General features: G+C 44.8%; 1 protein-coding gene across 1 annotated transcript in view; it reads right to left on the bottom strand.

Moving 5' to 3' along the window:
* The window catches only part of LOC135198545 (uncharacterized), a 189,372-nt gene that overhangs the window by 141,009 nt on the left and 34,177 nt on the right, over window positions 1-14,186 (bottom strand). Inside the window, 2 exon segments of the mRNA XM_064226227.1 lie at window positions 4,237-4,334; window positions 9,105-9,306. Of these exon segments, the coding sequence (XP_064082297.1) occupies window positions 4,237-4,334; window positions 9,105-9,306 (300 nt within the window).

Genomic DNA, 14,186 nt, shown 5'->3' with positions numbered 1-14,186 from the left:
ACACTGTTTCTTGGAGTTGGCCCTGAGAAGCCAATCGTCTAGATACAGAGAAATGCGGATCCCCCCTTCGTGTAGCCATTTGGCTACATTCGCCATAATAGCTGTGAATATTTGTGGTGCCGTGCTGAGTCCGAAGCAAAGAGCCCTGAACTGGAATACTCTTCCTTCGAATAAGAACCTGAGGTACTTCCAAGAGCTCGGGTGGATGGGGACATGAAAATAAGCGTCCTGTAGGTCTAATGAGACCATCCAATCTCCTGGTCTCAACGCCGATAGCACTGATTGCGTTGTCTCCATCGTGAATTTCGTCTTCGCGACGAAAGCGTTTAGGGCACTGACGTCCAGAACGGGTCTCCACCCTCCCGAGCTCTTGGGTACCAAGAACAGTCGATTGTAGAACCCCGGATTCTCTTGGGGTGAAACAGGTTCTATCGCCTTTTTTAAGAGCATAAGCTCTACTTGTTCTTTCAGCGCAAATCTCTTGCTGCTGTCCCTGTAATTCGCTGTTAAGTCGAGGGGATCTAAAACTATGGGAGGTTTGGTGTAAAAAGGGATCTTGTAGCCCTCCTTTATTATTTGAAGGGTTCAGTCGTCTGCCCCTGTCCCTCCAGGCTTCCCAAAACAGGGAAAGTCTGGCTCCTATTTGTGTCTGGAGGACTGTCTGATCATGGCCTCCTTTTGGAAGGAAGCTTGCCACCTTTTCTGGAGGGCTTTCTAGAAGTTCCCGACGTCCCTCGGTGCTGTTTTCCCCGAAAAAACTGTTGTGGCTGCTTCTCCTCTCTCGCTCTCTTGGTGGCAAACGAAGAAGGCAAAACCCCACTGGCTGCCTTCGATATTAGGTCCTGTGTGGTCTTCTGAGTCAATGAAGTGGCAATATCTCTTATAATTTCCTCTGGAAAAAGAAATTTAGCAAAGGGGGCAAACAAAAGCTCTGCTCTTTGTACTTGTGTGACCCCTTTTGCTGTAAAGGAGCAGAGGAGGGACCTTTTCTTCACGATACCTGCCGTGAAAATCGCTGCCACTTCATTAGTTCCATCCCGCAATGCCTTGTCCATACAAGACATCACACTTAGAAGGTTAGATACGTCCGGTGAGTCCTTCTCTTCCACTTTCTTGGCGAGAGCACTCAGAGACCAGTCTAGAAAGTTCAGGACCTCAAACACTAAACACGCCCTTCAGTAGATGATCGAACTCTTGCATCGACCACATCACCTTCGCCGCTGTTAAGGCGTGCCTACAATTGGCATCGACGATACTGCAGAAGTCTGCCTGAGAGGAGGCAGGTACTCCCAGGCCCAGAACTTCCCCAGTCTCGTACCAAATGCTGGATTTCGAAGCCAATCTTGCAGGAGGAAAAACGAAAGCAGTTTTGCCTCGCTCTCCTTTTTGTCTCTCATCCAGTCGTTCATCCTCGCAAGAGCTTTCTTGGCCGAAATGGAAAGAACCATCTTAGTAAAGGCAGTCTTATTCTGTGTTCTTCCACAAAGGAACTGAGACGGGAGAACGAGGTGCTGCGGGCTTGAAGTCTGTTTCAAAAAGCTCTTGAAACAGAAGCATAAGGGTCTTATAGTCGGAAGGAGGAACTTGCTCTTTCGTCTCCTCTTCCGAAACTACCTCCAACATCTCCGAAGGTCTCTCTCTGTCTCGTTCCGCATCGGATGATGTAGTTAAAGCCAAAGCCGGAGCGTCATTGATCTCGATGCGTTCCTTGGCACCATGAACCGCCGAGGCGTCATGCTTACGAGCGTCGGCGTCACGTCCTTCTCTCTCACGCGCGCTGGCGTCACGCTCTTTGCTCTTACGTGCGCTGGCGTCACTCTCGGAAGCGTCACGTCCGAGTAATTCGGAAACGTCCTGCTTGTCTGTGTTCTTCTTAGCGTTGACGCTTCGCGAAGTCTTCATCCCTCCCGGGGCGTCAGACTGACGCTTGGGTTCTTGCAGCTTTTCCATAAGTACAGACAGCTGTTGTTGCATGCCTTGCAGCATATTCTTGGCTACATTGTCCCTCGAGGGAGAGGGTAACTCATCAGATTCGCCCGCACGAACTGCGGCTGGAGGAGTCGATCTCTCTAAGGCTTCCTGAGGACGCTTGGTAGGAAGCTTCTTTGGTAAATCCTCCCAAGTCGAAGGTGGAAGAGGAGCGTGCATCGAAAGCGCTGTCTTGCTCTGTTTAGCTGGCGAGGCTTCCGATGACGAAAACCTCTCCGGAGAACTCCAGTGACTGCAGCCCGGCAGTTGTTCATCTGATGAAACCTCACAAACACGAGGTAATTTCCTCTTGAGAGGACGAGAGGAACTAGAGTGTCGCCATCCTCGACGCGGGGAAACGTCATCGGATGAAGAACCAAACACACTCGACGCGCCTTTTCTATGTCTGTCTGAAGCAACCTGGGAAGCGTCAGCAGGTTTGCTTGAGGGGACGCCCGACCGGATACTAGAGCCTCTCGCCTCCCTTAGACTTTCGACTTTACGTCTCCCATGGGTCCGGGAGCTTGTAAGAGGTCTGGGTCTAGGAGCACGACAGGACCGATCGGACGCACCCTCCAATACATTGGCACTAACACTAAACTTATCACTTACACTGACTTTAGCACCTGCACTTAAAGCACTTACAACAGTCCAAGTGCGATTGCCCTGCTCAGTAAGAGAGGCAATCTGTTGTCCCATTTTTTCAAGAACCGCTTGAATACCTGCAAAGGTTGAGTCCTTCGCCCCCGACTCGGAAACAGGTTCGGGAGCTGATACGTCTACTAAATTACGCTCTGAAGGAGCAGGGGAAGGAACTATGGGATTATCTACCACTTCCCGACTCGTTGATGAACGGGAAAGGGAACTCTTAGTCCTTCTAATTCTATCTCTCTGAGTTTACGGACATACTTTTCCAACTCCTTCCACTCCTTATCATCCAAAATCAAGCACTCATCACACCTATTCTCAAAAGTGCAAATTCTACCCCTACAATTCACACAAAGTGTGTGGGGATCAAGAGAAGCTTTGGGAATTCTAACCCTACACCCTCCTTTACAGCAGACTCTATAAACAACTCCCGAGTCCGACATTGTTAATTGAGTAATCCAAAAACAAATCCAAAATCAATCCAAGTCAACAACAGCGAAAGCCAATAAAACACTTCACCAAACGATGAAATACTCTAGCGAGTACGAAAGACCTATCGAGGAGCCCACAACGACGAAGTTGCCGGCCCAGGCGACAGAGAAAATCTGAGGTTTCCAGGTAACTATCTAGAGGGTGTACAGGTAACGATCACCTGACCGACAGTCGGCGATTGCCGCGAATTTCGAAAAGTCTGTCGTGACGTCATGACGTCAGAGAATATAGCTATGTATATAACTGCCAGGTCAGTTACATATTTAAAAAAGGCTTAATGTAATCATTATTAATAGATTTCCTTATGCAAGATTGACTGTGAAATAAGCTCTCTCCCCTTTCTACCTGGTAGAGGCTCCATGCTACACACCATACTAATTTTTCAGTCTTTCTACTGGTCTTTAATATACAATACCTAATACTTATTACCAGCTGCTCCCCCTTTCTCATCACATGCCCCCCTCCCCAAAAACTTCTAATATAGGTTGATCTCCTTCGCCCTCTAATCCTGCTGTGAAAATCGACATTGTAGTGTAGAGTTGTCACAAGTTTCAAAATCTGTTTTCTCTGCTTTAGTCTGTCTCTGTTCCTGGTGTAGTTCAGACATTATTCACATATGATAGTTTTTATTCTATTAAATGATGGGTTGTCCTCAAACTGTTTTGCTTGATACCTTCCTCATAACCACATGTCTCCCCTCAAACATAAAATTAATGTTAGCTGCTTCCTGGTCTCACACTTTTAACATAACATTCTCAACTACTCTCTTTCCTATTTTCTCTTCTTAAACATTTCCTCATTCTATTTTATACTTTGCAATTATGAGTAATTTACGACAAACAACAGTATGCTGCAGAGAAATTTCATCTGCTGATTTCAAATTCAAAATTGTGCGAATTGTTCTTTCATTTTCTGCTGTAACTGAAATTATTGTGCTCATAATGCATACCCTATTTCACACCCATCACTGTAACAACAAGCTTTTTTTCCACTCTTTTGACCAAATACTTGGCATAATTCCTAACACACTTGTCTTTACAAAATAGAAGGATAGGGTGAATTCAAGAATTTTTCACTACAGTACCACATTCATAAAAAAAAAAAATTCATCCCACTAAAAACACTTACCCGTAACGTTCTAATCGATAATCAAAATTGATTTCTTCCCCGACTTCAATCATCTTTTGAGCAAAGAAGCCAACTCTGAGCTCACCATTGACTGTCCACTGAAATAAAATAAATAGTTTAGATAACATTTTTACTACTGAAGACTCAAAATAGATAAAAATGCATCAAATTCTTATAGAACTACCTGACCAACTTGCTATATACACAGTCCAAGTTAGTACACAATTAGACATGATAAATGCTAAATTTTCTTTCTCAGTTGAAAATTATATAAATGGAACAAAATGGCTATTAAACATTTAAAGCACAACATAAATAGTTACAATGCACAAATACAGAATTATTTACATCTGTATAGTTTATATGAAGGTTTTCATGCACTGGATATAAACCCATTAATCATAAACAGCTCTCCAGTACATAACAACAACTTTATATATATTGTAAGACAGAAGGCCTCACTGAGTTAAACCAGATTACACCCTATCTTCCCCACAAGGGGACCTTCTTACAAGTTAACTTCAACCAAGAAGAGTAGTCTAGGGATGGCAAGAGCTCCAAATTGAATTTATAGCCAACAAAGGTGAAATAGCCATTCTATATTTCATAAGCCTTATTTTGAGCTGGGAGAGGTCTTCCAATTATCCCAACAAGCCCACGAGATTACCTAACATTGCCGGTAAAAAGCCTAATTCTGCATGACCACAAGACTCCTATAGCTGGTATAAAGGAGGAAGTGAGAAGGTCTTGGTGTCTGGGCCCACTGGGTATTGATCCTGATGGCTCTCACAGAAGAGCAGAATTAAAGACTTTCCTAGTCAGAAAAGATGGTCAAGTCAGACAAAGCAAAGAAATCTATGGCAGAACATTGCTTTTGTGAAGACTACGGAGAAAACTGGTCTTACAGAAGGCCAGTTGCTAAAATGTGAACAGAAAGGGAACCTGAATTATCCCTGGTCACTGACCAGACCAGCCCGAACTATATCCCCACATATTTACCCAATAAGTGGGAAATTTTAACTGTCAGTGTTACCAACGCTGCAGGCAAAATCTAGTCAAATGAGTTACCTGTGTTACCATTGGCAACGCTGCTGCAAATACTGGCCACGCCACCAGAGGCCTGTTAACTCAATTGAATCATTCACTATCAAATTGAAGTGGGGAGGAGGGTGGGAATCATTCAAGTGTTCAGGTAAGTATTATAATATTAGTTTTATTATGAAAACTTCATATTGCAATACACTCCCTGAAAACCTGAATTAGCCCGATTAACAACATTTACAAAGAGGTGGGATCAATCTAATTCAGCCCGACCTGTCCACGGAACATACGCAGGTAACTCATAAACAATCTACAATGTATAAATGCATGTATCCTAGTTACCTAACTTGGAGTTGAGGATGTTTGCAAAGAAAGTACTTCAATATCAGTGTTGAATCTAAGGTACCGTCCAAGTCAGAAGTACCTCCCATGTGGTAAGCTATACTTCTTATTCATAGAGGTAAAAACAAATCTCCTCACCTGGTCATCCAGTTCAATGGGTGAGGATGCTTGCAGAGGAAATACCATACCGTTAAGTGTTGAGTCCAAGGTACCACCTGAGTCTGAAGAACCTCCCATGTGGTTATCTACTAGCCTCTCATGTATGGTGGAGAAGTTGAGTGAGCAAGACCTTCAGTTCTCTACTGCTCACTGATGTAGATGACTGGTACTGAAGAAGTTGTAGTTATTCCAACATGACCATCAGGATCTGCCTAACCTCAAGGCCTAAAGGAACAATACACTTAAGTCTAAGCATGACCAACAGAAACACTCTAGTTCATTTAGACTATCACAGCCTCCCTAAACTTCTAACACCCTCGAGTTCATTTTGACTATCACTGGCCCCCTGAACTTCTAACACCTTCGAGTTCATTTAGACAATCACTGCCTCCCTAAACTTCTAACACCCTAACTCTACCAAGACAATATATAAACCGAGTTACCACAATGACAGGACCCGCGAGTAACCTCTCTGAAGAAACTGAAATTTCCTAAGGTAGAGCATTGTGAAAAACCACACCGACCCTCAAATAACCACCAACACGATCGCGGACACCAAAATATTCCTCCGGAAGCCGAAGGGTAGCCATCAGCGATACTTTGTGCCCCTGGATTTGACTAAGAACCCCTTCTTATGAATGTCCAGATACCGCTGAGGCAGATGATATAACAAGAAGTCCCTCCTCTCCTTGACAAGAACATAGTACAACCATCCAAAATGTTAGTCTGGTATGCAATCCCCCTCAAAACCAAAGTGAAGAGGTTGTCAAACAGTTCAGGATCTGAGAAACACTCACCAACTCTCACCACATACACACGAAGTGATTTGTTTGTTTATTTGTATGGTGCTTTTATGTTGCATGGAACCAGTGGTTATTCAGCAACGGGACCAACAGCTTTACGTGACTTCCAAACCATGTTGAGAGTGAACTTTTATCACCAGAAATACACATCTCTCACTCCTCAATGGAATGGCCGAGAATCAAACCCGCGACCACCAAGGTGAGACGCTAATACCATACCAACCACGCCACTGAGGCGCTCCACACAGAGTAGGACAAGGCCTCCCCTTGGCTGTGAAAGGTGTCTTCCAAATACAACCTCATGATCCATAACCCCTACCACACGAATCAATGAAGGAACCCAATAGAGAAAAACCTCAACTGACTCGTAAACCGAAACTTGGACTCCGGCAGAAGTTACCCGCTACCTCATACAGAAAGTGATGCTAGCCTAGAGTCATCTTCCCCAAAAACTGCCCGACTCACCAGAACCAGATCAGCATACGTACTGATGTTTGAGAGACTACTGGTTTAGTTGAATACAACGTATATTACGTTTATTGTCCCTCTCGTCTACCCAGAATTTATTCATTTTAGTTCTAAAAGAGCAGCCATTTTCTCCCTTAATCAGCTGATTTTGGGAGAGAACCTCAAGGTAGGCCGCAAGAAAGGCATGTCCGTTTAGGCTGGAGCTTACGGTAAGACAGGCAGGTCGCAGGATTAGGTAGGCCTCGATATGGGCTTTAGGGATTCCTACCATAAGACCTCTTTCCCTTCCAAATTTGCTGGCTGTTTTTCGCATTTTTTCAGACAATGCCGGAGGCCGAGTGTGAAACCCAGACGATTCCAAAACATCCAGCCTCATTCTCAGTCGAAGCCAGTACCTACAGCAAGGCAGACGTGCCTTCTCCATTCTGACTGGAAATCAGCCCTTTGTCCAAACACACTGGTGGGACACCATCTTCATAGCACGACACGTTCCAGCCACAAGGATTTAAGGTACGTCTAGAAAGTGCAAAACTCCAACCAGCTCTTTTTTTCCCCAAGATGACTCTTGCTAATTTCATTTTCAAATTTCCCTTGTATCACTTTTAAAGCAAAATCCCTTTGTCCTCATCGGGCCATGTGCTTCCCCTTGTGACTTCTCAAGTTTAAGTCTTCATTGCATACCTCAGTTAAACACTAGAGTTCCTTCCCCAGTGTGTTAGATAAAACTTAATAACTGTAACTTGTGCAAGAAGTCTTCCTTTTATTTTGTCTAATCTGGGAATTTTTCCAGATTTGCTGAGTCACGTGTCCAAGTCTCACCGGCCGCAAGTGCTGCCTTAACGCAAGATAACTTGAGTAAATTTGGAAACCAGCCTTTAAGTAAACCTGGTTTTAGCCAGCTCTCCCCTTGTGAGAGATAAGAGAGGGCCACGTGTGGCCCAGTTGCTTTGCCTTTCAACTGTCATGTAAATAAATGTATACTGTAAATTAATCAGCTGGTTTTCAATGGCGACCTTTCTCTAGAGTAACATATTTCAATCAATCCCTTTTTAAGGTAAGTTATTCTGCATTTTTCCCTAAAATATTTCCATTTACGTAGGTTTGGGCCACTACAAGGCCGGCTCATACGTAAAAGTGGCGACTGCTTGCCATCATAAAACCCGGGCCTGCTTAAAAAGCTTGTAAATCGTGTTATCCCTTGTAAAACGTAAAACTGTAAATGATTTTTTACAAAGCGTAAATCGAATAAAGCATACTTGCGCAAGAGAAGCGTACGACTCACTGGTAAGGCATATCCTTCATGTATATGATTTATTTTATAACCATTGTTAGCTTAAGGTACGTTTAGTAATTATTTTAGAAGTGTTTTAATAAGTGTAAAGTTAGAAATATTATTGTGTATGTAATGGCGAAGCGCCGAGTGAATTCTCTGTGAACTCGCAGAGCACATGTGGTAGATAGATGCCAGAAAGTACTAGTTCAAACTAGGAAGTGCTTTGCCAGGGTTTATTGGATGTGTTAGCAAGCCTAGCTAGTTAGGAATGTTCTACTAATAGTTACGGCAAAAGAAGTGTACAATTCTTTTGTCTGTGATATGTTAGGGGAATTCCTTTCAACTTAGTTTACATTTAAAGTGTTGGTAACCGCTTAGCCTGCCAGCTCGTCAGCTTGGCGCATGTGCTCTCTCAGGCCTGCCAGCCAACCTTCATTCACACAACGCAAACTATAGTTACCCCTTTAAGCTTTATCTCAACAATTTAAGCCGAATAACGCAAATTGTGATGTGTTAACGTAAATAATATCAATCTCCATACTGGTATTGATCATTTTGCCAGAGAAATGAATGTTAATTTGCCTTGACTGGAAGAATAAGACTGTGGTAAGAGGAGTTCTCCAGGTGCATGCAGTGAAGTCTTTGCCTTTCAATTTCTTTCAAGCTCATGAGACTGGAGAACTGTTTGGAAGCAATAAAGCTATTTATGACTAGTGGATTTGTACGAACTAAAAACCTTCAACATTCGAGACAATTTTCAAAGAGGGAAAAAATAGTCTTACCTTTTGGGTCTGAGCATTAGGATCACACGAGTGATTGATGAATCTTGATATATTTCCTTTTCTGGTTGCATCAATAAAGAGATCACCCTTAAGTGCCATGAAATAAAAATGGGCACTGAGATTACGGGAATACTCTTTTCTTCGTCTTTTAAACTCACGGGAATCAAAGACCTCACCTACATACTCCATGATAAAAGTTCCTCTGAAATAAGAATAAAAATTTCAAAATACATATCAAAACCCATTCTTGAAAAAAAAAGCAGCAATAGTATAATGCAACATATCCACCCTAACAACAGTTGTCTCAATGGTCTTATTAAAATACCTTAATATATAATACACACACAGATTGAAATTCAAAACACCAAAACAAAATTCGGAGCAAAGTTATCAAACTCAACATACCTTTTTTATATTTCATAACCTTTAAATAAACTTAGTTTAGTTCAAACGGAACTACTGTTGTTGCCCACATTGTTGTCTTTATCTAGGTTAGAAATGTTATTGTTATAATACAATTAAGTTTGTTCATACTTACCTGGCAGATATATATATAGCTGTATTTTCTGACGTCCGACAGAATTTCAAAACTCGCGGCACACGCAGTGGGCGGCCAGGTGGTAGTACCCATTCCCGCCGCTGGGAGGCGGATATCAGGAACCATTCCCATTTTCTATTCATATTTTATCAATGCCACTGTCTCCTGAGGGGAGGAGGGTGGGCACTCTAATTATATATATCTGCCAGGTAAGTATGAACAAACTTTATTGTATTATAACAATAACATTTTGTTCATGCAACTTACCTGACAGATATATATATAGCTGAATCCCACCTTTGGATGGTGGGAAGAGACAGAATAGGATTTGTAGGAAACTTAAATTAAGTAGATGATGTACACCTTGGTTCCTCACCTGTTAGCAAAGTAGACTCTGTGATTACTGTCACTTAAGCCTGCTTCTGCTTAATCAGAGTTGCCAGCCAGGTGGAGACCTGTAGTGCTGGTGCGCTCTGGATGCTCTGTCAACGGGGACGTGACCTCAACGTGACAAGACCATCGAACCATACATATGTGGGCTATGAAGCAACTGACCACCACCTGACCAACTAGCCAAAGACCCCCTGAACACTAAACTAAGAGATGGGAGATCTTCACACAAGACTCACCAAAAACCAAAAACACAACAATTAAAAAACTAACCTAAACCTAAGGGATAGGGAAAGAGCTACCTCCAGCCCCAAAGACTGTGTCTGCAGAAACGTATGGCCGAAGAGAATTGCAGTCGTCATAAATCGTTCTCACATCCCTTAGGTAATGTGAGGCGAAAACAGAATTGCTCCTCCAAAAGGTGCCATCAAGAATGTCCTTGATTGACATGTTCTTTTGGAAGGCAAGAGGGGTAGCGACAGCTCTGACTTCGTGAGCTTTCACTCGTAAGAGGCTCAAATCAGTCTTCTGGCAAGATGAATGAGCCTCTTTAATGACGTCCCTCAGGAAGAAAGCCACAGCATTCTTAGATAAAGGTAATTCCGGTCTCTTCACAGAGCACCAGAGATTACCTGAGGGACCTCTTACCTCTTTCGTTCTATGAACATAGAACTTGAGAGCCCTGACAGGGCACAGGACTCTCTCTGGTTCTTGGCCCACAAGACTTGACATACCCTTGATCTCGAAGCTTTTCGGCCAAGGGTTAGAAGGGTTTTCATTCTTTGCCAAGAAAGTTGGGCTCAAAGAGCAGACAGCGTTGTCTCCTTTGAAGCCCACTCGATGACTAAAAGCTTGGATTTCACTAACTCTCTTCGCCGTCGCCAGAGAAGTTAGGAAAAGAGCCTTCCTTGTCAAGTTCCGAAGAGACGCTGCTTGAAGAGGTTCAAACGGACTTGACATTAAAAACCTAAGAACTACGTCGAGGTTCCATGAACGCGGCCTCGCTTGAGGAATCTTCGAGGTCTCAAAAGATTTCAAGAGATCATGAAGATCCTTGTTATCAGAAAGGTCCAAGCCTCTATGCCTAAAAACCGCTGACAACATGCTCTTGTATCCCTTAATGATCGGGACTGCTAATTTCTGCACGTTCCTAAGAAAAAGCAGAAAATTGGCTATCTGGTTCACAGAGGTCGTGGAAGAGGAAACTCCCTCCTTTTTAGACCATGCCCTGAAGGAAGCCCACTTCGATTGATAGACAGCTCTTGTAGATGCTCGTCTTGCATTTGCGATTGCTCTCGCAGCTGCTTTCAAAAAACCTCTCGCTCTGGCCAACTTTTCGATAGTCTGAACGCAGTCAGACCCAGAGCGGAGAGGTTTTGGTGATACCTTTTGAAGTGAGGCTGTTTGAGTAGATCTTTCCTCCAGGGCAACGTCCTTGGGAAGTCTACAAGGAAAGACATGACCTCCGTGAACCATTCTCTCGCTGGCCACATCGGGGCGATCAGGGTCAACCTCGTCCCTTCTGAAGCCGCAAACTTCCTCATGACTTCTCCCATGATCTTGAATGGTGGGAAGGCATACAGGTCTAGGCCCGTCCAACTCCATAGCAATGCGTTCACAGCAATTGCTTCTGGATCTAGGACCAGGGAGCAATACAGAGGAAGTGTCTTCGTCCTCGACGTCACGAATAAGTCGACCAGAGGACGTCCCCACAACTTCCAAAGATCTCGACACACGTCTTTGTGTAAGATCCATTCCATCGGCAGGATTTGGTCCTGACGACTGAGAAGGTCCGCCCTGACGTTTTGCACTCCTGCAATGAATCTTGTCAGGATCGTAATCTTCTTCACCTTTGCCCACAGAAGAATATCCTTCGCTAGGTGAAACAAAATCCTGGAGTGTGTTCCTCCCTGATTCTTCAAATACGCGAGGGCTGTGGTATTGTCCGAATTGACTTGAACGATTTTGTTCGTCAATCCTTCTTCGAAAAACTGCAGAGACAGGAAGATCGCTGCAACTTCTTTGACATTGATGTGCCAGACTGCCTGTTCCCCTCTCCAGGAGCCTGACACTTCCTCCCCTCCTAGCGTTGCTCCCCAGCCCGCAATGGAAGCGTCTGAAAACAACACTAGGTCGGGGCTCAGAAGACTTAGGGACAAGCCCTCTTGTAGCTTCTGAGGATCGAGCCGATGGCTCTTTATCGACTCTGAGATCCTCAAGATCGCATTGAGATCGTCCTTGGCCTTCCATTCGTCCGCAAGGAAAAACTGGAGGGGCCTGAGGTGCAGTCTTCCCAAGGAAACAAACCTTTCCAGCGAGGAAATGGTGCCCAGCAGACTCATCCATTCCCTCGCCAAGCAAGTTTCTTTCCCCAAGAAGGCTGAGATTTTCTCCAAGCCTAGCCACTGACGTTCCTGGGACGGAAACGCTCGAAAAGCCACTGAATCCATCTGAATCCCCAGATACACGATGGACTGTGTCGGGGTCAGATGCGACTTTTCGAGGTTGACAAGAAGTCCCAGGGACTTCGCTAAGGCTAACGTTAACTGCAGGTCCTTCAGACACTTTTCTCTCGACGACGCTCTGATAAGCCAATCGTCGAGGTAAAGGGAAACTCTTATCCCTGAAGAGTGTAGCCACCTCGCCACATTCTTCATGACGACGGTGAAAACCATCGGAGCCGTGGTCAGGCCGAAACAAAGGGCTCTGAACTGCCACACTTTGTTGCCTAAGACGAATCTTAGGTATTTTCTTGAAAGAGGGTGGATCGGCACATGAAAGTACGCGTCCTGCAGGTCTAAGGACACCATCCAGTCACCCGGTCTCAAGGCTCCCAGAACAGACTGAGGCGTCTCCATCGTGAATTTGATCTTTTCCACAAAAAGATTGAGCCTGCTTACATCTAGGGCTGGACGCCAACCCGACGACTGCTTTGGTACTAGGAAAATCCTGTTGTAAAAACCTGGAAACCCCAGGTCCGCGACTTGTTCCACCGCTCTTTTCTCGATCATCTGTTGTAACAGATCGAACAACACTTGTCTCTTTTCTCCCTGATATGACGGAGAAAGGTCTCTGGGAGTCGTGGAAAGAGGAGGAGGATCTAAAAAGGGGATCTTGTACCCCTGCTCCACGATCTTGAGGGACCAAGGGTCCTATCTCTCTCTCTCCATGCTCCCGCAAAAGACTTCAGTCTGGCTCCGACTGGTGTCTGAAGGACATGAGTTTCACTTAGATGGCTTGGGTTTAAAGGAAGCTCTTCCTCTTGCAAGCCCTCTCCCTCGAGGAGCTGCTCTCGAGGGAGGAGCCCCACGAAAGGGTTTAACCTTCTTCGGAGGTCGCACAAAAGATGAAGTGGAAGGAACTGCCGGACGTCTCGAGGACTGGGCTAAAAGGTCCTGTGTTGCTTTTTCCTGCAAACTACTTGCCAGGTCCTTAACCAAAGTCTGGGGGAAGAGATGGCTCGTAAGAGGAGAAAAGAGCAGTTCCGCTTTCTGAGCTGGAGTAACGGATCTAGCTGTGAAGTTACACAGCAAAGCTCTCTTCTTCAGGAAGGCAGTCCCAAAATGAGAGACAAGCTCCTCTGAACCATCCCTGACGGCCTTGTCCATGCACGATAGCACGCTGGACAGCTCCCCCAAACTGAGAGACTCTGGGCTTCTAGATTGCAGATCTAGAACTCCCAAGCACCAGTCCAAGAAGTTGAAGACTTCAAGAGTCCGTAGCAGCCCCTTCAAATGATGGTCTGTCTCCGTAGGGGTCCAAGTCACCTTGGCAGTGGATAAGAGGGACCTCCTCTGAGAGTCCACCAAGCTAGAGAAATCCCCTTGTGCTGAAGAAGGGATCCTCACACCCACGTCTCCTTTGGTCTCATACCAAATACCCCCTTTACCGCTGAGTCTAGTTGACTTGCCGTGATCCTTCCTTTGTTCCATCCAGTCCTGGAGTTTCTTGAAGGCCCTCTTAGTGGAGAGCTAAGTCTTCATTTCGACAAACTCTGGGGTCTTACATGACTTGGAAGATGAAAACTGCGAGGGAGGAGACTTGGGAGCTGCAGGCTGGAACTTGTTCCCGAAGGACGAGCGCAACAGCCGCACAAGAACCTTGTAGTCTGAAACTGAAGAAGCAGAAGAAGGTTCCTCTTCTACCGAGTCAGC

This window comes from Macrobrachium nipponense, chromosome 22 (genome assembly GCF_015104395.2).
Source record: "Macrobrachium nipponense isolate FS-2020 chromosome 22, ASM1510439v2, whole genome shotgun sequence".
Lineage (NCBI taxonomy): Eukaryota > Metazoa > Arthropoda > Malacostraca > Decapoda > Palaemonidae > Macrobrachium > Macrobrachium nipponense.
This window is presented reverse-complemented; position numbering and strand designations above follow the sequence as displayed.